The 23,546-nt window shown below is 36.7% G+C and overlaps 1 protein-coding gene and 1 long non-coding RNA gene across 2 annotated transcripts; both read left to right on the top strand.

Moving 5' to 3' along the window:
- Window positions 1–323: 323 nt before the first annotated feature.
- LOC139114259 (uncharacterized) lies at window positions 324–2,270 on the top strand. Its single transcript, XR_011547835.1, has 3 exons — window positions 324–455; window positions 672–851; window positions 2,121–2,270. It is a non-coding gene; the product is annotated as an uncharacterized lncRNA (long non-coding RNA).
- Window positions 2,271–12,216: 9,946 nt separating this feature from the next.
- LOC139147173 (uncharacterized) lies at window positions 12,217–22,111 on the top strand. Its single transcript, XM_070718096.1, has 10 exons — window positions 12,217–12,577; window positions 12,915–13,044; window positions 13,291–13,470; window positions 14,524–14,673; window positions 16,099–16,257; window positions 16,935–17,093; window positions 17,258–17,428; window positions 18,421–18,576; window positions 19,453–19,721; window positions 20,265–22,111. The coding sequence occupies exons 1-10, from the start codon at window positions 12,260–12,262 to the stop codon at window positions 20,451–20,453; spliced, it is 1,881 nt and encodes a 626-aa protein (XP_070574197.1). The 5' UTR covers window positions 12,217–12,259; the 3' UTR covers window positions 20,454–22,111.
- The last annotated feature ends 1,435 nt before the right edge of the window (window positions 22,112–23,546 follow it).

Genomic DNA, 23,546 nt, shown 5'->3' with positions numbered 1-23,546 from the left:
TTCGATCGCCATGAAACTCTACGGCGATTGACTGCCATAAATCAAGCCACCATCTTTTATTTTCAAATATTAACAACAATAAGAAAGAAATGTAAAGTTAAAGCCTGCGTGACCTTTTGAAACTTGCTAGAAGTGAACCTATCTTTCACATTCATTGTAGATACGTTGTCTTACACTATTTCCATTGGTTAGATTTTATGCTAATACATGTTCAATTGTACACGTTGCATCATACACAAAATTGAACACACTTGTAAGGTAATTAAAAAGCCTAATGCTGACTTAATTTAATCCAGCAAAAGTAAGCTTTTTGTGAATATTCCAGGACAATTTAATGGAATCGTGCTCAGATGAACCTTGTAAAAGTAACGGTTGGTGTGTATCAACTCCAAGTCAGTTTACTTGCATATGTCGTGCAGAAGAGGATTTTTATGGAGACACGTGTGAAACACCTGGTACGTCATTTACAGATATGTTGATTACATTATTAACTATATACTCCAAGGTGTCTGGGATTCATTGGAAATAATTTGTAGTGTGGCTCTAAGAGTGGAGGTACAGTAATAATAACAATGTTGAAGTCAATGATGAGAATTAGTCAAATGATGCGTCTTGTAATAATTGCATATGTAATGTATATGTGTATTGCATAACCATTTGTTATTTACAAGTACCACGAGATATACCAGAATGGGGTACATGGACATCTTGGTCCAACTGTCCTGTGACCTGCGGTGTGGGATACCAGGAAAGAGAAAGAGTATGCGAAGAATCGTCTTCAACGGATAATGATTTGTATTGTGAGGGTCACCATAAAGACTACAGGAAATGTAATGTTGGCGTCTGCCCAAGTAAGTTATTCATGCTTTTGTAGTTAACGTTATGATCTGTTGTCATATCTAAATATGCCCAGAGGTCCATATATCTTTCTTTCATGAATTTGACTTCGTTGTGTGTACCGATGCTTTACAGTCTGTTCTGTGCTGTTTTGTGTCTATGTTTACAACTAGTGTATTACGAATTTTGACCTTGTGTTATAGATTACGGATAGGTATGATTGCGATTATATGTAATGCAGTATCTGCTTGTCCGGTCTACGAACGCTGGTGACAAATATTCTGGCGATAGTACCGATGGCCATACTCGCGTGGGTAAATCTATACTGCCAGCGACAGCCCTTTATTCGGCGTTTACTTGACAAAATTCCTCTACAAATGACGATGAACTGAAGAAAATGTAAAATGTTAACATCTCTGATCACGTATACGAAAAGACAGATTTGAAAAGTTAAGTTATTGCCGTCAATTTGATGCGTTTCAGAATTATCGTTGGGCATAAACATATCGGTTTTAATGTTTTATTTGTGGCAGTTGGGTTTAAAAAAGAAAACTGATTATCATATTATAGAAAATGAAAACAATAGTACAATTCACTTCGTCGTTTTTTAGAGACCTAGGATGAGAAACACCAACCAATAGTCTTTGGCCGTGTCTTGAATACCGTACACTGATAATATTGACGAATGAATGGAAGACATACATAGCAGTCATGTAATCCTGCATATGAACCCTTTGAGTGCTGTAAATTTTCCCACCAAATATTAGTTTTATATTCTCTTGCCATGGATTTTTCTATAATTTTGCTGACACTTTTGGACCAAACGAATATCACATTTCATTGGCTACAGCTGCTTTTCACAATTTTGGCAAACATCTGAAAAATATCGACTGAGATGTATTTTATGATGGCGACAAAATTTACTTTGGCGCTCAAAGGGTTAATCGCTTTCAGTGTAACAATGCGCCAATTAAAACAAGTCGACCCTGTATTCCTTCTTTGTCATCACTGAACCATAAAAGGCCACTGAAATCACTAAATCATGGATTTCACCTAACAAAATGTCTTATTCAAGGATTCTTCAACAATTATTTCATCAATAAAGTTTCGCCAATAATCACCAATCATGTCATAATTAACATGAAAAGGTGCGATAATTATCACTAAACTACTACAGAACTGCTCACATTCTTGGCTACATGTTTCTTGTGTTCAAAATGTATTTACCCAATTGAGAAATATAATTCATTTGACGACATAGTATCATATGGTTGCAATTGCAGCATGGTCAATGTGGAGTGAAGTTTATTCTGAACCACCACCGGCAAATGTAATATCTTGTGAGAGATACTGCAGATATAGAGGAACACAAAACATAGATAGCGGTTGCCAAGGGGACAGCGAACAACAGCTCGCTTTGAAGCTGAAAACAGGTATTCTTCTGAAAAAAATGTACGCATCAGATAAATAGTTATAGGTTTTGTCGAGTGATATTGCTTTTTTGTAATTGTTATACATCTTATCTTGATGTCAACGTCTTGATTTCTAAGCATGGACGGATCGCGTGAAAATTGGGTAAAGTGATGGTTTCAAGAAGCAACCCTAAGACTCCGCTATTCCACGAGTAGCTGCGGCATTTTTGACCAGCTTTATTGCAAGTGAAAGAGCTTTAAAATTTAAATATTAAAGCAATTTTATGATATCAATGCATTTATGGTAAGCAAATCAGATTTTATAATCGTCGATAGATAGATTGCTAGTCATTAAAGGATTTACTTTCCTACTGAAGAGAAGAGACCGACAAACAACCTTAAAACAGAGCTGCTTTAATAAAAATGTTTCTCGCAGTCTAAAGTTATCTACTTAATGCCATTTTGACTTGTAAAGAAATATTCAGATCCCCCTGACGTATTTTAAACCTCTGTCATTATTCTATTGTATGTGGTCGTTAAATGTTTTCCTTTCAACAGTACCTGTTCGAATATCTGGATCGCCAAACGTAGGAGAAGGTTTCATTGAAATTTTCAGTGCGATTACTGGACGCTGGGGAGTAGTCAATGATAAAACTTGGGATATCAGTGCAGCTAAAGTATTATGTCGTCAACTTGGATTTACCGGAGCTTTCTCAGGTAATATGGACTTTTAATACTTTGCTGGACTCTCCATCTGCAATTGTTTGTGTTCTTCACGATGACAGTCCTTATCTGGGCCACTTCAATTTCCATCACTGTCATTATCATGACAATCCTTGTCATTCACCATAAAGAATATTTAATGCAACAGAACACTTTGAGTTACCGGATGTCACTCAAAGTTAATGTGATTCTTAAGAAATGCAGAATGACACTGATCGGTTCCGCAGTTTTTGTCATGTGCGTTCGCGCTATTATGCTTGTTGAACATATATTCTTAAATGATCACCAAAGAGCAATTAAGTCACTAAATAACGGAAAGAAAGAGAGTAGCTGAATGAGAGTTAACTCACACCTTTTCCAACCAGCCCAGGACCAATTCGCCCGATTCAAACTAGACCGGTACAAAGTCGCCCGTTGTTTGAGATGTACATTTAGTAATATATCTAGTGATATGTGGTGTTGTATATTCCACGTACCCTGTGCTGTAAATTTGTATGTACTCTCCGTAATAGTAACATAAAAAGATTCATATAAATAATATGGTTTAAAAAACGATCAGCCTTCTTTCAAAATTTTCAGCTGTTTTCCAGCTTTCATAGTTATCGGAATTAAAATTGTACATCCACAACAGGAAACAAAATGGCGGAGTACAAATTGGTTTCGGGCGAGTTGGTATGGGTGAGTTGGTTCTGGGATGGTTGGAAAAGGTGCAGGTTAACTGGTACTCGTGTAGAGTGATATTACATGTACAAGGTTACACTCTATGTTAATTATGTAATCAGGAATTACGCTGTGTAACCACCTGCAGACTCTTACATTGGCCAATTTCAATTTCCATCGCTGTTCTCGTGAGTTCTTTCGTGCTATTTGAAAAGGGTTATCACAACTTTTGTTGTTCGCAATCGACAGCTTTTGGAAATTACACAACTAATGATGAATTGACGTCTTTCGTTGGTGGCGTACACTGCAATGGCGATGAGAGATTTCTTCTGTCGTGTCATCTTTCTGAGTGGGGCAAAGTGTTCATACTATCGTCTGACGACATCGCAAGTGTAACCTGTGTGGTAGGTGAGTGGAAGACTAAAAGAATCTCACATCCACAAGGACCTGGGATCAGATTTCTCACAAGAGTTGGGGATATTTTGTCTCACACTAGCCTGCCAAAATATATCCAACGAATGTGAGAAATATGATTCCAGGTCCTTGGTGTGTGAGATTCTTTTTCTCACATGACCACAAAATGAGTTAAATTAATACTGGAAACATTGAATGTTTCACTGTATAGGCGACTATCCTACTTCGTGGCCATCTACAGTATTCCGTGTCAATTACACGCGAACTCTGTGGCGAGTTCCGCTGCCCATATTTCAACTTCTGCTGTCCAACAGAAAAAATTAGCCATATGTTCAAATTAGCCTATGTTCACCAGTTATTTGGAAAATTCGTGCGGTTTTTTGTGAGTCTGTCACCGTCTCGGGTCACGTACAACGTTATCCAAAATCATGACAATGCTGTCGTCTGCCCCCGTACTCTGACCTGCTTAATTTTTAGTTCCGGTCCGTGTGTTACTCTTGTGCCATTGGATAATACTTTGCGCGTGGAACGAAAGGCTATTTAGAATCGTATCAGAGCTCGTGTATTATATACTGCAGAGTGTGGGACGTTTTCTGAGAGTGTGGGATCGATTTTTTCAACACCGTCGATCCCGCACTCCCAGTGGCCAGGAATGTGAGAATACCCACTTACTTTCCATTTTGGTTATCAAGCTGTTTTCAAATCTCTTTTCTATTAACAATATGCTGGAGTCTAACTAACTGATGCTTGAGATAGAATACATCGGCATGATTTTACTCTCTGCTTCCATTATTACTAGACGGAGCTTGGAGCAAATGGTCTAAGTGGAGTTTATGTTCCAAGTCATGTGGCTGGGGGGTTCGAACGAGGTATCGACAGTGTGACAGCCCTGCACCGAGAAATGGTGGAAAAGACTGTAGCAATGATGATGCAGAAGAACACAGACCCTGTAGGACTGCAAGGGAGTGTAGTGAGTAAAATCTAATGCCAGAAATCTTGTCGTTGAATGAATGTTGGGAATGCATTGAAAGTAAGAATGCACGCGAGTTTACTTTGAAAGAATCTGTCACAATTAATTTAAGCGTAAAAGTTTTGTAGCATTTCTGCTCCCTGGCATATTTGCTCTCTTACAACAAACCTAACGATATGTACTGAAGAGATTCATTAATGATCTGTTTCGGGGCTTTAAATAGACTGTTTACCGCAATTAGCACCTTTGTGTAGGAGGATTTTCTGGTATGGGCGAAGTTAATGTTACTAGATACCCGCACTGTATCAAAACAACGTTCTAAACACGACTGGTTGACAAAAGTTTGGCTGTGTGAAGTAATGTTAGTCATAAATGTTTTAATCTTTCGATATTGTAGTTTTAGGACGAAAAACCAACTGTAGATTGTAGGACGAACGTACAAAACCAAAAGCAAAGTACGTGATCAGGATAAATATGTTTATTTACGGAATTCTCTTATCAGATAATGCATTTATTGAACGATTTTCAAAATCCAATTTTCTGTAGAGGGGATATTTCTTCTTCAAGACGGATGAAACAAAACTCATAAGAATCGGTGGCCTTGCTAATAACCTATGTAAATGATCATTCGTTGGTATCGCCGGACTTTTGTAGCTGATTGATTGTAGCGATAGAGGTTGGCCGCCTCGAAGGCCACCTCGTGTTTCCAGCGACAAACGGAGAAATTATCCGGAATGATAGGACTTATTGGATGAATCATGGCATTGTATGTTTACCATATGGTTCTTTATTGGAAGACATATTATAGTGTATGTTTTATTTTTTATTGAACTCATGGAAATTATGTTGGAATATTTTGCCGATTCTGTCAGTCGAATATCATGACTATGTGATCATGTGCTCTAACCGCAGTGTGTTCCATATGAGTCAGTATGCTGTTGGCTTGTTCGACACATTGCAAATTTGAGAGAACCTAACCACGCTGTGACCTTTATACAGCGATTCATATTTTCACATAGTGCAACACTCATGTTTATGGGAAGGCCTACAATTTTATCGATCGGCCAATATTCTGTATTTGTTAGTGACTTACACGAATATTAAATTTGATCGAGAATGCACTTCCTGTACTGCTCTCGACCTTTCCTTCCTTAAAGACTGTCTTGTGAATTATTTTCATAGATTGCTCTATTTACAATATATCCCATGGAGATGTCTTTGACAATGCCACCGCTCATATGTCAGTTGTATCTTTCCAATGTCATCATGGCTATATATCGGAAGTGTTGAATTCAACCTGCGTCGATGGAACATGGACTTCTCTGGATCCATGCCAAGGTTAGAATGCCTACATATGACTGAGCTATCGTGTATAAACTAAGAAGGCGTGATACCTAAAGGGATCGAATGTATGAGTGGCATTATATCCATGGCAACTCATTGCAGTTTCCCATTGGTCGACATTGATAAAATAATATGTTCTTTATTACGTGCAGAATAACTTGCAGCTACTAACACTACGAGTTCGCGACTTAACTAAAAAAATCACACTCTATTGTGGACTAATCACAAGATATAGTGTCACTGTCATCGTAAATGCAACAGGAAAAGTCATCAGAATTGACTTGTGTGAACATGCTTTTCTCTTGAAAGCCTTGACATTATATAAGTTAGTCGATGAAGATATAAAGGATCACTTTTACACGTTTAATCTCTTGCCGAGTCCTTTAGTTGGCATAAGGGTTATAACATGTGTGAGTTAAGAGTTAAGGGGTGATAAATATGCGTGATAAATAGTTTTTGTACTGTACGCAGATCTGGACGAGTGCTCCGACAGCAGACTGAATAACTGCACAGAGCAGTGTATCAACTCAGAAGGATCTTATGAGTGTCAATGCGATACCCATACTTATCAATCGAAGTGCTACTACCCAAGTAAAACCTCAAAAACATGGAATGATGCGAAGAATTATTGTCGAAGCAGAGGGAGTCTGTCGGATCTCGTCAAAATAGAGGACTTCGATGAATTTAACTTCATTCAAGGATTTATTGTTTATGCATGGATCGGACTGAATGATAAGGCGGTATGTTAACTGAGTCATGTGCGAATACAATACCTGATTAAAGTAGTATACGCATAGAAAGTAAAAGACTTAAACTTTTGCTCAAACTTTCCTGAATGAAACTCTTAACTATTCTCTTACCAAATCAACAACAAAATTCAGGATCACCATGCAAAGTTTGGAACTAGCGAAACAAATTACAAACATTGTGCGATATTTGAAATTCAAAATGGCTACCATTCCTGTGTTAACTCTAAGGGGGAAAATTAAATTTTTGACTTTTGAAAAACTACCGATATGACGGTGAAAGTTTTTCTTTCTCGTAGGGCTTTAAAATGAGCCCCCACAAGTGGTCGATCAGAAAGGAATTGTAGAACTTTGAGGGTCCGACTATCTTTCCCGAGGCGCGTTCTACCTGAAGTATCAACATCACGAATCACTTGAGTGGTGTATAGTTTACACATATTTATCATATTCTGTACTGACAGGTTTGTCATTAAATTTTTTCTGTACATGTCGTTCAAATGGCAATGAATTCAAATTTAAATGCAGGATAGTCTATGAAACACGTGTTCTTGAAAGAATGAACAGGAAAGTATCAATAAATCTGGTTTCATTTTAACACTTGCAGAACGAAGGAGATTATAGGTGGGCTGATGGCAGTGCGTACAATCCCAGTGCAATTAGTTGGTCATCGGGAAACCCTAATGATGGTGGTATCTTCGCCCAAGAAGACTGCTGTGATATGTCACCTTCTGGGCTTAATGACAACAAATGTGACGCAAGTATAAAATTTGTCTGTGATCAACCAATCAGAAGCTAAATGACATCTTGAGACAAAGCATGTTTTACGTTGAACACATTAAAAAATGAATTTTGTTGCAGAGTAATTTGAAGAAAAATAAATGTCTAATTATTCTTCAACATCACCTTTCATTATTCAGCAAAATTTTTTTCCGTTTATCCCATAATGCATCGCTGGTGCCTCTTAAGGTAGTGCGCCACTCGAAATGAAGAACCTAAACTTTTGCTTAAACCTTCGTCTACCAAACTTTCAACAATTCTCTTTAACATTCAAAAATAAAAACCAAGGGCCACCGTACAAGTTTTGGTAGTAGAGAAATATATTACCTAATATTTACCTAGATTTGAAATTCAAAATAAAAATTATTTCCTTTGTTATCTTCATGGGGAAAAGAAAATTCCCGATGTCCATAAAACTAACCTTCAAAATGAGTCTCCACAAGTGGTAGGCCAAGAGAGTATTGTAAAAATTCGAGAGTCCGAATATCTGTCTCCGAGGCGCATTCTACTTGAAACTCTTCTTAAAGATGTGTTGTTGTTGTCGTATTCTTTTGTATCACACTGTCTAGTTACACAATTCATGGAGCCAAAACAAGTTTGATAGCTTGTGCTTTGATCGGCAACGATGTATCGGCCAAGGTAGCGTTAGCTTCAAATGCCATCATTTACCCATGTAAACTTCCTCGAAAAGCATCATGGAACCAGTAAGAAGACTATGATATAACTCAGTTTTTTTTCTTGCACATTTGTTACAAGAAAGGAGTGCTTCTTTTACAGAGCTGTAACTACACGGGCTAGAACATTGTAACTAAGAATCGCTCTTATTGCCTCTATTACGATATTCATCTTTCTCCTGCCATGGGGTGTATCAAAGTGTAAACGTTTATTAAATGTTTCATGGTGAAACATGTGCCAGTTTGTTTACGTAGAGCATTTGAATAAAGCATATTAGTTGTTGCCATAGTTGTCATTGTGAAATGTACCGTATTTGTCCACAAAAGTATCCATGCCAGGACAAGCACCAAGCCCAAACCTTCGATGAAAGTTTCAAATCAAGGTTATATTCGGGCAGTGTGTACTCAGATTGTTCAGTATTTACGTGGAATGGAAAAATCGAATCAATTTTGTGAGGATTTTTCATATGCATTTTTATGACATCTGTAGTTCTACTTTCACGTATAGCAGCCCTTAAATGGGCCGGTTGTTATCTGTTTGACATCAAAAGAACTTGAGCAGATGTTTTGATCAATGAAGCAATATGTTGCATTTTTCAGCCAGCTCTACGACATGTGTTTGTAAATCATAGAATACTTTCACAAATAGCCGTAGCTACATTTTTTGGACTCCAACTAGTATGTTAGCTAGTTTACGTTGAATGTGGAAGATGTAATATATATTAATGACACAAATTCGCAATTCAACTCAGATATATATTTGGCGACAAAATCAGTTACATTACTAGTCATAATAGTTACGTTCAACCATTCTGTGAAACGACCAAGAGAGTTGAGTTCCATACGTCAGAGGCACGAAACCACGATCATTCTTTAATACACTTCTCTTATAGTTTAGTTTAACTCATTACTGAACACCTTGAATTCTTGAAATAGGTGGTTTACAAACTCGCTCGTCTCTCATGAGGATTAATTTTCTTTGTACTATATATCAACTGTTTTCAGCTGGGCATGATCACATGATTCAATCTAAAATATAGAGTCCCAGCCACAAATCAGATAGTACGTTCGCTTTTATACTTAATATATTATTATCAGTAACTTTGTAATTTTTGAAGGTTTTTATTGGGATATGCATTGTTATTTTTTTAAGTAAGGTTTTTAAATGTTTTGCGTCTACATATTATCTCTAGGTGCCATTCATTCATGTAAAAGATCTTTTGTAAAATAAAGTTCTTGACTAACAAATATTATTCAAACTACTAAATTTGCTATAATCGTCGTAACTTACTTGAGTATGCTATTGTTGACCTACTAAGGCGATCATAGTAGACTTATTTTCTGAAACACAATCTTCTGTCGATGATATGTCAACGTCTACTGTCATTTGTCACTTACCTCGTAAAATAAGATTGTTGTGGTCCCAATAACTTTTGCTACACAATAACATTTTTGGAGTCCAGAGAAATAAAACCTTGAAACGACAATTTCATATCTACAGCCGTTCGAACTTTATTTGTGGTACTAACGTCAAACGTTCAAAATACAAGTTCTTTGTTATTCCAATCTGTCTTATCTATCGCGGATTGATATAAAGTTCCGAAAACTTCTGATGACTGGATGAATCCTAGAACTGATTATAGGATTTGAATGAAATTCTCTCTCTCTCTCTCTCTCTCTCTCTCTCTCTCTCTCTCTCTCTCTGAAGTACTTCCAAATAATAATGACATCATTTGGTTTACTAAAGTCAGTACGTGATCTCTGGAAATTCTTAAATGTTACAAAAAGGTTTGTGCATGATACATTTATGTATAGCTCAGGAAAAATCCACGACAAATTTAATTGGCTTCACTGCATACAGCACCTTCATTCGATACATTGCCCCTCCATGATCCATATTAGTATGAATTAACGTGAGAAGGCTGTAAGTGCAGACTTACGGTTAGATGCACAGGCAAATAAAAATTAATATGAATTCTGTAAACACACAAGTTTGTTCGCTAAAAATGTATCACCCCTTATATACATTGCAACGACACGCATAAAAATTAATCAATTATCTCATTGATAACATTCAAGGGATGATAGTTTTTCAATGCGATAAAGTTTGTTGTTGTCTTCAAAATGTTTTGGGTGGGACCATTTAGTGTTCCGATCAACTTAATGTTAGTTATGCGTTACAAAATGTGATCGTACCACTGACATAACAGGTATGACTTCATGGTGCATTCCTGGGAACTCCTTAAAGTCCCCTCGGTCCTATTGCCTGCCATCTTTTGTGCCTGACGCACATACAGTCAGCGCTGAGTACTAGTATGTTTGCTGGTTGTATTAAATTTTAAGTCGCTTGTCTTCCAGGTGGAGAGTTTACGATTATTCTTTGCAATCAACAATAAAAGAGACTAAAAATTCATTTGCAACTTTCATAGCAGCAGGAAATGGAAAATGTTCTCTGGTGCAAAAGCGGCATTATTTAGCTAGGGAGTATGCATGACTTCATTGTGTTTCTAATTAAATATTATATCGAGTAAATTATTTCAGGATGATCGATTTCAGTACAGAGAGTAAACAAAGATTATATGTGTTAATTGGATTTTTAAGATCTTTATATACACCGAAGAATAAATAATGTATATGATATTGTTGAATAATTAATAAAGTACATACACATATAATAAGGATAAAAGTTTCAACGCCAAAGTAATAAATAATGGTTTTATATCGTGTTTTCTCAAGGAGATTTACACATGATGGCGAATCAGACTACACTTTTTTGTCAGAATCAAACATGTAATGTTCCATAGAAAATAAACATAGACCGTTTTTTCATCGTTGTCTACATGTGATTCTCGTTCGGGCGATGACTAATTACAAGCTCTTTGTATAGGCATTCTCTCTAGTACCATATGCATTTCCAAGATATGGTACTTCGTACTTTCTCCGGGTGCGATTGAATGATACCACTGAACGCTTAATCTTTTCCACAGAATAAACTGTCTCACTTGTGCATCTTAACATCATAGAATAATATGATACCGCTCAAACAAGACTCAACAGATACTTTTTGAATTCGTTGTATCAATCAAATGGGTGCACAGATGTTACTTTCTCAAACACGCTAAGGGACCATTAAGGTTAAGTTAACCTCACTATTTAGCTTTTACAAAGTCGAAGAACATTGCAGACATGGAAAAGGCTTCACAGCATCGAGATGAAAACATTTTTTTGTGTATCTTGATCCTAGCGTATCATTGGAGCAGAAGATGAGTTTATCTTACCTTGCCTTGGAATAACATTTGACTTAAAACATCATTTACACTTGCATTAAAGCCAAAGGAACTCGCCAATTCTTCAAAAAACAATAAGCAATAGGATATTTGCAATAACCATCATAATATAGTTACATTTCTGATTCAATATTTTGCACTTGTTAGCCATTTTCTTTGTCTAATTTTAGAATATATCAATCTATCTTGGGAGCTACTGTATTGTTATCAATTGCTATTTTCTCTTAATTATTTTTTCCGAAACATTTTAATGTAATTGCTATGCAGTCAGGCATTTACAGTTTACCATAATTTATGTAAACGATTTTATTACTCTCCTGAAGCCTTTGGATAATATTTGCGTACTTTAGTCTAAACCATTTAAAACATGCTTGCATGTCGTTCTCATCAAGCCGTCATTCTTGCACATGGAAAAATGCCAAAGTATCTGTTACTACGCCTCTTACTCGTTCTGAATTTTCAGTCAGCGCTATCTTTTTCATTACTTGGATATGGTTGGAGTGATTTCACAAAAAATTACATCGGAGAGATTTCTGGTCACAGTACGTCAAACTCTTACAATCCCCTGATGTGTTTTAGTCAGTGTATGCGTCACTACAAATCATGCAAAGCAGTAAGCTACATCGAATTCTATCGTATGTGTTATTTGCACAACACTCTTCGGGACACTGAATATCACCCAGGTGCGATGTTTGCATTAAAGGATGATTTCGAAACAGTCTTTCCGACCAAGGTATGTAATATCTACCCTTCATACTGCTTAGACCATGCTCATCTGTGGCAAGCATACTTCCTTGGACCTCCATGAAACTCTACGACGATTGATTGTTGTAGGGCAAGCCGACATGGAGTTTTTTCAGACGACGACGGAAAAGACATGTAACGTTCAAGCCTTCATGACTTTATGAAACTTGCTGATAATGAACTTCGTTGGTTAGATTTTTCATAATACATGTTCAGTGGTACATGTTGCGTCATGTACAAAATTTAACACATTGATAAATTAATTAACACCGAATGCCGAATTGAATCCCATGAAAATAAGCTTTTTTGTTATACATACATTTCAGGACAGTTTAATGGAGTCGTGCTCAGAGGAACCTTGTAAAAACAACGGCTGGTGTGTATCAACTCCAAGTCAGTTTACTTGCGCATGTCGTGCAGAAGAGGATTTTTATGGAGACACCTGTGAAATACCTGGTACGTCTTTTACAGACATCTTGATTACATTGTAAAGAACAGACTTCAAGGAGTCTTTGTCATCAATTGAACATATATCCGATCGTGTGATTCGATTAGTGAAGATAAAACAATGATAGCAGTTTTGAAGACATTAATGATTTTAATGAATCAAAATATGCGTTTTGTAATTATTGCGTGTGCAATGTATAATGTATATGTATATTGCATAATTATTTTACAAGTGAACAATTTATTCTTTACAAGTACCACGAGATATACCAGAATGGGGTACATGGACATCTTGGTCCAACTGTCCTGTGACCTGCGGTGTGGGATACCAGGAAAGAGAAAGAATATGCGAAGAATCGTCTTCAACAGATAATGATTTGTATTGTGAAGGTCACGATAGAGACTACAGAAAATGTTATGTCGGCGTCTGTCCAAGTAAGATATGTATACTTTTATAGCTGTCATGTACTTATTGTTATAATATCTGAAGATACGTCATAAAATATCCGCTTATCCTGCCTACATACGTGAGTGACATATATTCTGACGATAGAACTTAGGCTAATCTTCGGATGTGTAGGACTACACAATAATGTCAGTCCTTCTTTGACGTTGACACGAAAACATTTCATTAAACTTAAAACTTAGCAGACCAGGACAGATGATGCAAAGAGCAAATGTATAGGATTACATATACGAAGAACACAGAATTGAACAGGAAGTTATCGCCGTCAATTTGATGTGTTTAAGAATCGTTGCACGTAATTATTAATACATATCAGTTTTGATATATTCATTACTAATTGGATCTTATGAGTTCAAGAAAACAGTAAAATAAAAAAACCCAAACGAGAAAAATACATTATGATATTGAACAACAGATCAACGCTTCGATTCTATAAGGCTCTGGATGAGAAATCTTTCTCCATGGCGTTATCGTATTTAGTTGTGCATTGAGAATAGCGACAAGTCAAATGAATTTAAAGGGCCATAAGCTGTAACTTATGGCACGTTTTTCAGTATTCTGCTTCTGTATATCAACTACCGTGTCTGACCCTAATCCGTTTGTCATGCTGAAATTTCGAGTATTCTTTTCGTCAATACAGCTTGTATGTGTGAAATGATCATTGTTTATTGTTTACAAATGAATTCTAGTCCGGACTTGAATACAGTTTTCAACAATAACAATGGAGATTATACTCATATAGGTTGTGTTGATATGCCAAATATTTGGCATTAAATTACAGTTTAGGGATTCAATGCAGAAAGTGTAAGGGGAAACCACAAAATAAAAGTTCTGAAAAAATAGCCACAAGATACAGCTTATGGAGCTTTAATGATTCTCACCTGGCTAATGGTGCTCTCTTTTAAGGCTTCCTGATGCTTATGTGTGAATGTTTATTTATTGAGAAAGGTACAACATTTGCCATCTCATCAGATCAGGTCTTCTTAACACTTTGCTGTTTTATTATGTGGTTGCACCTGCAGCATGGTCAATGTGGAGTGAAGTTTATTCTGAATCACCACCGGCAGATGTAATATCTCGTGAGAGATACTGCAGATATGGAGGAACACAAAACATAGACAACGGTTGCCAAGGGGACAGCGAACAGCAGCTCGCTTTGAAGTTGAAAACAGGTAATCTCCTGAGAAACTGTACGCATCCTGTTACAGGTTTTGTCGAGTGATATTGTCTTGTTCTTAAATTATATACATCATATCTTAATATTTTAATCATGATTTGACTTGAAATTATGGATGGATCGAGTGCAATTATGTAAACATATGTTGGCTTCGAGGAGGAACCTTAAGAATTACTCGTTTAATTTGTAGTTTCAGTACAATGTTTTCCGTGTTTACCACCTTTACTTCGAAGAACTTCACAACATGAAATGCTGTGCGCTTTCACTGTACCAATATATATTTAGTTGAAATGGGCAAAATTGGGATGAAGGTGCAATGAGCCTCCAGAACAGATAACATGACTCCCAAACTTTAACAATTCTTTTCTGATCTACCGCTTATCGGGCTTCCTTTCGAAAGATCTTGGTGCAAAAAAAAACTTTAACCGTCTTAGTTTTTCGAAAATCGAAAATTTTATTTTTCTCAATAGAGTTAACACGGGGATTGCGGTCAGTAATTCTCAAATGCAGATAGCGGTCAGTAAAGTTTGTTCCTCTAGTACACAAATTTGCACAGTGTCCCCAATTTTTATTCATGATTTTGAAAGAGGGAAGTCGAAAGATTCCTTGAGGAAGATTTGCGCTTAAGTATAAGTCTTTCGTTTTGAGGTGCATGCTACCTTCATTAAGGAAAAGGATACATAAATTCCTCACGTTGCAGGATTTACGCACCGCTTTCAAACCCGGCTCGAAAAGGCCATGGATCGGAATTAACCAAGGTTCTAAAAAGATCGTGAGATGTTTCTGTCTTTCTTTTCCTCTGAAACTGCAATCGGAATATAAATATGTTGCTAGATTTTGGATTAAATATGAACGGCATGTAAATTAACGAACTAAAACATTAGTCTCTGAAGGAGAAATGACCCAATCAAAGACGACTTCGGGAATGAACTGCGTGCAGTCTTAACATAATGTGGCTAACAGTCTGATCTGACATACTGCATACAATTTCGGTTAGTGATATTCTATCCAAATTTGTCTTTCTGTCAATCTTCAGTATTCAAATATTGTCTATCGACTAATATTTCTGTTTAAAGGGAGGAGGGTCGTCGGGAACTGCATGAGTGTGACTTTCTTGTTTTTACATGTATTTCATGCATGATATTTAGATTCATCGCGTCAATATAGCTAAAACATTTAAATTTTACTATATCTATTGTTAACAAACATGTTTGCATTGTTTACAGTGGTCGTATTGATCCCTGGCAACCTGTGAGCGGAGTTCCTACGACCCCCCAATCTTTAAAGATAAGTCTGATAATGAAGTGATCCTACAAACTCCTTGTCGTACTGTCTATGGTCCTTCTATGTGTATGTACTTTTTGCCAGTCCCTGATATTTTCCTACTGTATGTGGTCGTTAAATGTTTTCCTTTTGACAGTGCCTGTTCGAATATCTGGATCGCCAAGCGTGGGAGAAGGTTTCATTGAAATTTTCAGTGCGATTGCTGGACGCTGGGGAGTAATCAATGGTGAATCGTGGGATATGAGTGCGGCTACTGTGTCATGTCGTCAACTTGGATTTGCCGGAGCTTTCTCAGGTATGGACTTTTAATAAGCTAATAGATTCTCCACTTCAAACGATTCGTTTTATTGATGATTACATTCAATAACCCCGCTGGATAATCTTGTCGTCACGGTTCATTTGTATGTTTGCTTATTTGTGTTTCCGTGGTGACTATTTTGAGATCATTCATGATTGACCAACCATTCACACCCAATAGAGCGTAGAAACACTGGTCAGAACAACTGTAAAATTGATCTTAGCCCACATATTCTTTAACCCTTTGAGTGCTGTAATTTTTCCCACCAAAATTTTACTGTCACATTTTGCCAATTTTTATGAATTCTTATGAAAATGTTTGATAATTTTTGACCAAATGGACATCATATTTTATTAGCTCAAGGTTTTTATCAAAACTTTGGCAAAAATCTGAATACAATTGACTCGGGTATATTTTATAAAGGGGAGGAGAAATGACATTGGCGCTCAAAGGGTTGAGAAAACTATTAGAAAAATCTGCATAATAGCAATGCGATATGTCCTCTATTATATTGTATATATATTATGTGATAATTGATACGCCAAATGGAATACCCGGTGTGACCACATTCAGGTTACTACATTGATCAATGTTGCCATCCATTGCTGTTCTTGTAAGTACTTTGCGCACTTAATGTAAGTGACAGGTTTTCCCGTTGTGCTTATAAATAACAGCTTTTGGTAACTACACAACTAATGGTGAATTGACGTCTGTCGTTGGTGGCGTACACTGCAATGGCGATGAGAGGTCTCTCTTGTCGTGTCATCCTTCTGAGTGGGGCAAGTTATCAATGCTATCGTCTAACGATATCGCGAGTGTAGCATGTATGATAGGTAAGTAAATTTAAAATGGAATAATAGAAGACTGTATATTTTACCTGCATTTCTTTGTCCAGACTTTTTCAAACCTTCTTTCTTAAGAATATGTAAGCCAACCTTGGGCCTTACTGAAAAGACGTCTTCATTATTTATAGTATATATATTTTCGTTAATACAAGACGGTGGTTGGAGCAAATGGTCTGAGTGGAGTTCATGCTCCAAGTCATGTGGCTGGGGAATGCGAACGAGATATCGACAGTGTGACAGCCCTGCACCGAGAAATGGCGGGAAAGACTGTAACAATGATGATGCAGAAGAACAGAGACCCTGTAGGACTGCAATGGCGTGTAGTGAGTACAAACAGAATGTGCCAGAAATCGATTAATTGAATGTACGTTGGAAATTCATTGTATTGAGGAATGTACAACAGTTTATTCGATGGATGTTGTACATTTAAATCTTGTGCGCGTCGGGGACAGATATTCGGACTCCCAAACTTTTATAATTCTCTTCTGATCCATTACTTTTAGGAGCTCATTTTAAGCTTTTGGAGTAATAAATATTTTCACCGTTTTAGTTTTTCAAAAATCGACAGTTGCATTTTTCCCAGTAGAATTAGCACAATGATGCCAGCCATTTTGCATTTCAAGTATCAGTAAATGTCAGGTAATTTGTTTCTTTGTAATTTGTACCGAAAATTTGCATTTTGACCGTTGATTTTTATTCTTGATCGGGTAAGAGTAGGGCTGAAAGTTTCATTTAGGAAAGTTTGAGCCAAAATGTAAGTCCTTCACTTTCGAAGCATACACGTATACTTCCCTGATTGTTTTCATGGCATTTTCTCCTTGGGTATTATATTTCTCTTCCTCAAAAAATTTACGTGCGTGACATGGATGAAATGTTAGAGGGTTCCAAATAAAATGTTTGCTTGAAATACGACTTTGTGAGTAGTAGAATTCTATTGGTGCAATAAATTTATGAGATATCTATTGTTTTCCAAAATAACTTTGTGAACACGACTAATAAGTAAGCCGGTCAGTACAATGAATCACACTGTATTACAGTATATGGACTCATTAGTGTTGACTTTAAGTCTTGAAAGAGATAAGTGACACCAGATCAATACACATTCACATGTGTACCATCATGTTATCACAGTCCCTCTATGCTATACAACAGTTGGCAGCATGGTATTAAATAATATAGAATTATTATACGAAGAAGACTATCAGATATATCAAAATGACAAACATTATCATATTTGTCAGTAAATTATTATTTAAAAAACGTGCTGTGCTTCCGATACTGCTCTCACCCATTGTCTTGCGAATTATTTTCACAGATTGCTCTATTTACAATATTACCCATGGAGATGTATTTGACAATGCCACTGCTCATATGTCAGTAGTATCTTTCCAATGTCATCATGGCTATGTATCGGAAGTGTCGACTTCAATGTGCGTTGATGGAACATGGAGCTCTCTTGATCCATGCAAAGGTGAGAACACATCGATATAAATGTGTTGTCATTGAGATTATAAAAGAAATTGTAGCTTGCACAAATGCTCATAAAAAATGGTAAACTATAACATGGTTTATTCGCAAAATGCGGTCATATGAACGCAGGTTAGTGCACCATAAAAAGGCATTATTAATTTCTTCGTTTACACCCGATAATTCGGCAGGAGGCAGGGCAAACATATCTTGCAAGTACTATGAAGAGCCACATAGGTAACAACATTATGTGTAAAATAATGTTATAATATATATATATATATATATATATATATATATATATATATATATATATATATATATATATATGTATGTATGTGTCTGTGTCTGTATGTATTTACGTACGTACGTATGTATGTATCTATGTTCATATGTATCTATATACATATGTACGTATGTACGCACGTGTGTATGTGTGTGTGCGTGCGTTACTGTGTTTGTAGAAATAAAAAGTTCGTCTCTCTTACATGTGTAATAATATTCATCCATACATAAAACCTCGTGTAGTTTTCCGAATTGCCAATGAGAAAAGAATGATATATTGTTAGTTTCCAGCACTTTAAGGAAGGTTTCTCTGATAATAAAAAGCGCACTGAAGTATAATGGTTTTAATACGACGATTCTAGTGTAAGTATGATTGACATTGCGACAGGCGAGTAAGAAGAACTATAATTTAAGTTATAATAGTTTTATTTGGAAACCATGAAATAACATGGACCAGGCAACGATCACATAGTCAGAGATCTCTTTGAGATTTTCACCAGCTTGACGATACCTTGCAATTGAGAAGGCATACTGGAAGTATTTTCGGAGAGTTTACACATCTACAATAATGATAATAAAATTGTACTTGACGCAGATCTAGACGAGTGCTCCGTGAGCGGACTGAACAACTGTACAGAGCAGTGTATCAACACAGAGGGATCTTATGAATGTCGATGCTTTTCCCAGACTTACCAATCGAAGTGCTATTTCCTGAGTATAGACAGGAAAACTTGGTACGATGCGAAGTCTTTTTGTCGGGATAGAGGGACTGAGTCAGATCTCGTCAAAATTGAAGACATCAACGAACTGAATTTCGTCCAAGGATTTTCTACTACATTGTGGATTGGACTAAATGATCAAATGGTATGATCTGAGTTACATAATAATTCAATGCCTTATCAGTTGCAATGTTATGAGCCATAAGGAATATTATACCCCCTATGTGCTACCTGAGCATACTTTTGCGAAGATGAAAATAGTCTGTGTTCCTACAGCTTTGCTTTAGTTACGGAGATTTCTCTGTACCTGTTTATCCTCTTCGGAATATGCAATAATAACACCACACCTATTAGGCAGTGTTTACTTGTTGATGAAAGTTTATAGGCTAGAAGCTTGAAATTAATCGTTCCACTTGCTTTTCCCTTAATTCAATCTTTAAAAGTCGTCATTTCCCCCGTGCTTCCTTAAACTGTACAAAAGTCAGCTTGAGCCTTTAAAGCTTTTGTATTAATTCAGACGAATTTTAAGAAACACAACTGCAGAAATTTTGAATTACCTGTGAATACTCTCACATGCCATTTACTATTGATTGCCACTAACGAAAGTGTGAAAAGGAATGTATGAAATTCAATAAAGTTTGTGTTGCGTGGTTTGATAAACAAATTTGGTTTATTTTATCACCCGTAGACCGAAGGAGTGTATAAGTGGGCTGATGGCAGTGCATATAATGGTTTGATTTCTTGGTCACCGGACATGCCCGATAATGGAGGTATCTTCCGTGAGGAAGACTGCTGTGACCTGTCACCGTCTGGGCTGAATGATAACGACTGCAGTGCGGAAGTCAGATTTATTTGTGAGCGACCGGTCAGAGGGTAAATGAATTTTGAGGACAGATCGTAATTTGTGTACACTGTAATATCAAAATGATATTATTTCTGTTTTGCAAAAATAAATGTTACTGTCTTAATATCTAATGTTCAGCAATTTGTTGTTTCTTGGACATGTTTCTTGTTCTGGCGAAGATCTAATGTTTATCATAGCTATAAATGAACTGTCAATGGCATACAATAACGAATCCGCACAAATTCATTTTAACATGATTGGAACTAATTCGGGATAATTGGCTCTTCATATTTATCAAATTTCTCAACACTGTTTTGAGCCCTATAGCTGAATTTTGCAATATTACGAATTACTCATAAAAACAAGTATATAACTGAAAGAGAAAAGCAGATGAGCTTACATTGTCTGCAGATTAAACAGACATTATTTCACCATCCAATTATCCTAAATTAGTTTCAATCGTGTTTTTACTGGTCATGTCTATCATGATATATAACTCTCTGTATTTTGTCGTGTATCATATTGTCAGCAGACTGTTAACGTTACTGTGTATCGTGTGTCATTTTGTGATTTGAAAAAGAGATAAGTAATGTTTATTTAATTTTCTATCTAAATTTCTACTGTTGAATGTACATTTATGTATTTGGCATTTCATGTAGGATCTTTAAAGCACGTCCAAGTTGTATCATAAGAACTCGATACTTCTTGTCGGTTTTGGTTTGGTTTTGACCACATATTTGTGTATTTTCATTCCATCAAGTGTATGTGTAAATGACAAGGGCTGAACTTTCATTACATTAATACGTCAGTTTAGTTTGAGAGTACAAAACGAGATATATTTAGGGGTTATTACACGAAATTTGGTCGATAACGCATCGTATTCGAGTGATGTGTCCGTCACGGTCTTTTGACGAGTTGCACAGCAACTAGTCAAGATACGGACACATCTCGAGAATACGACGCGTTATCGACCAAACTTCGTGTAAATAACCGCTTTATCATACAAGCATATATATTTGATGACCTTTTTTGTTGGGACTCTCCGTATCATGAGCGAAAGCGGCAGAAAACGATCCTTTTTTTCTTGTGTAATGTTACAGCGATGTTTGAAAAGGCGTGATGGGCGACGTCTCACTCAATGATATCAGTCCGCATAGGGGCAATGCCATTCGATTTAAGATGGGTTTTGATAAATTAATATCATGTCAAATTTCACTATTTAGTTATTAGTGTTGTATTCACCGATAAGTGTACGTTATCAAAGAGTTTTTAAACGATTGGTAGACTTGGGCAGTAGAATTTGAAGGAACTCATATTTGCTGTTCATATGTGAAAATATACGGAACCCTTTAAAAAGTCATGTGGTCCATAGAACATCAACATTGACCTACTTGTGACCCGCTTGCCCTACGTCCCGATCAGCTGGTTTTCAGCGTTAAAATGGTAGAACAATCATTCCCATACATCCAAAAAAAACCCGATCTGGATATTGTAGCAGTCTGTCAGATCAGTACGAAAAGCACGTATTTTGGTACTTTTTGGACTCTAAGCATTTTAGGAAGCGTTGTCAGTGAGCAGATTGGGAACAGAGTCGACAACACGTAAACTTGAAGAGAGTACGATTTAACAATTTATTGATCAATTCGATGTACATACAATTTTTTGAATAGTAACAATAAACATTTGAAAGCAAATTTATCTGTCAAAATTCTCTTTACTTGCGTGCCTATATAGTCGATAACTTGTCGAAACTATTAAAAAGGAAAATTTGAGTTTCATAACGATAATTTAATATGGTGGGATTCAACAATGAAACTTCAAAGAACAATATTTTCAATACTCTGAATCGCTATCTGAATCGAGCACGTAAATACGTTTTCTCTCTTTGGTTTACTTTCGGTTGCGTTGTCGGATTTAGGAGGATTGATGGCAATATTGAATGCAGGGCTCGAAATTAACTTTTTCCCTGGTAGTCCAATTGGGCTCACATTTTCTGAAGTGGGTAGCCCAGTGACAAGGTCTGGTAGCCCATGTTTGAATGAAGATTTTTTCGTCGGAAATAATTCATAATACTCATGTTGACATGTCTCAGATGAAGTCGGCCAAGTCGAGTGTTTGGTTTTGTACAAGGTACGCTATTTATAATTTTGTGTTTAATTGTAATTGATACATTGTGATATAATAACTACGAAAATGAATTTCATTGGCCATCGTTTCCCGAGCCTGTCATCCAAGTACATCAGTTCTGATAATGATATTTCATTGGAAAATTGACTCTCAGCGTCGGTCATCTCACAGCGATCAACATCATGTCGAACTAAGTAATTTCATGTCCCAGGCTTTGGTAGTCCGTGTGGGCTACCATTTTATAGGTTTTGGTAGCCCCAGGGAAAAGTTGGCAGTCTGTGGACGCGGGACTACCGCTAATTTTGAGCCCTGGATTCTAGTATACCACCCGTTATTGTTGTACCAGCGCCAAACAGTGAACTTAAGGGACTATTTGGGGGTTCATCTGGAAATTGAATGTTCATTGTGTTCGCTGATGTGGATGTATCTAGCTGAGAGTGAAATTTGTCGGAGCTAATGTTGCTCATGATGGTGGACATTTTTAGCTGCTGCTTCTGTGAGACAGTGGCGTAGTGGGTGATATTGTTGACATTCTTATGCGCTGTGAGTTGCATGATTTGAGCTGGAGGTACGTCAGCATTTTCAGCATTTCTGAAAAGCAGCGACAGGGCATCTATCCAAATTTGCTTTATTTTGTTACATTCTGGGCTTTATTTTGCTGGTGTTTCGTGAGTTTTCTCCTTGTCTTCGTCTGACGTTCTATGTTGTACTCGATGTATTTCACTGTTTCGCTGTCACAATCACTTCTTCTTTCTCCACAATATCACCACGTTCCATGTTGTAGTGTTCCTGTACACCTCGTAGGCAGAATTGCTTTGTGAGGAATTATTAATTTAATTTCCAACATATGCTGGTTATTTCATTTCTTGGGTATGCTGCGACCGGTTTCGTGATATTAACATTTGTTACCTGAAATAAACCGAGCACGAAACTTTTCTTCAATACTTTGTGGTTTCTTTTTGGTTAATGACCGATCATGTGGTTTGCTTATTGAAATTC

The sequence above is a fragment of the Ptychodera flava genome, chromosome 2 (assembly GCF_041260155.1).
Source record: "Ptychodera flava strain L36383 chromosome 2, AS_Pfla_20210202, whole genome shotgun sequence".
Classification (NCBI taxonomy): domain Eukaryota; kingdom Metazoa; phylum Hemichordata; class Enteropneusta; family Ptychoderidae; genus Ptychodera; species Ptychodera flava.
Note: the sequence above shows the minus strand (reverse complement) of the source record. Positions and strands in the feature narration are given on the sequence as shown.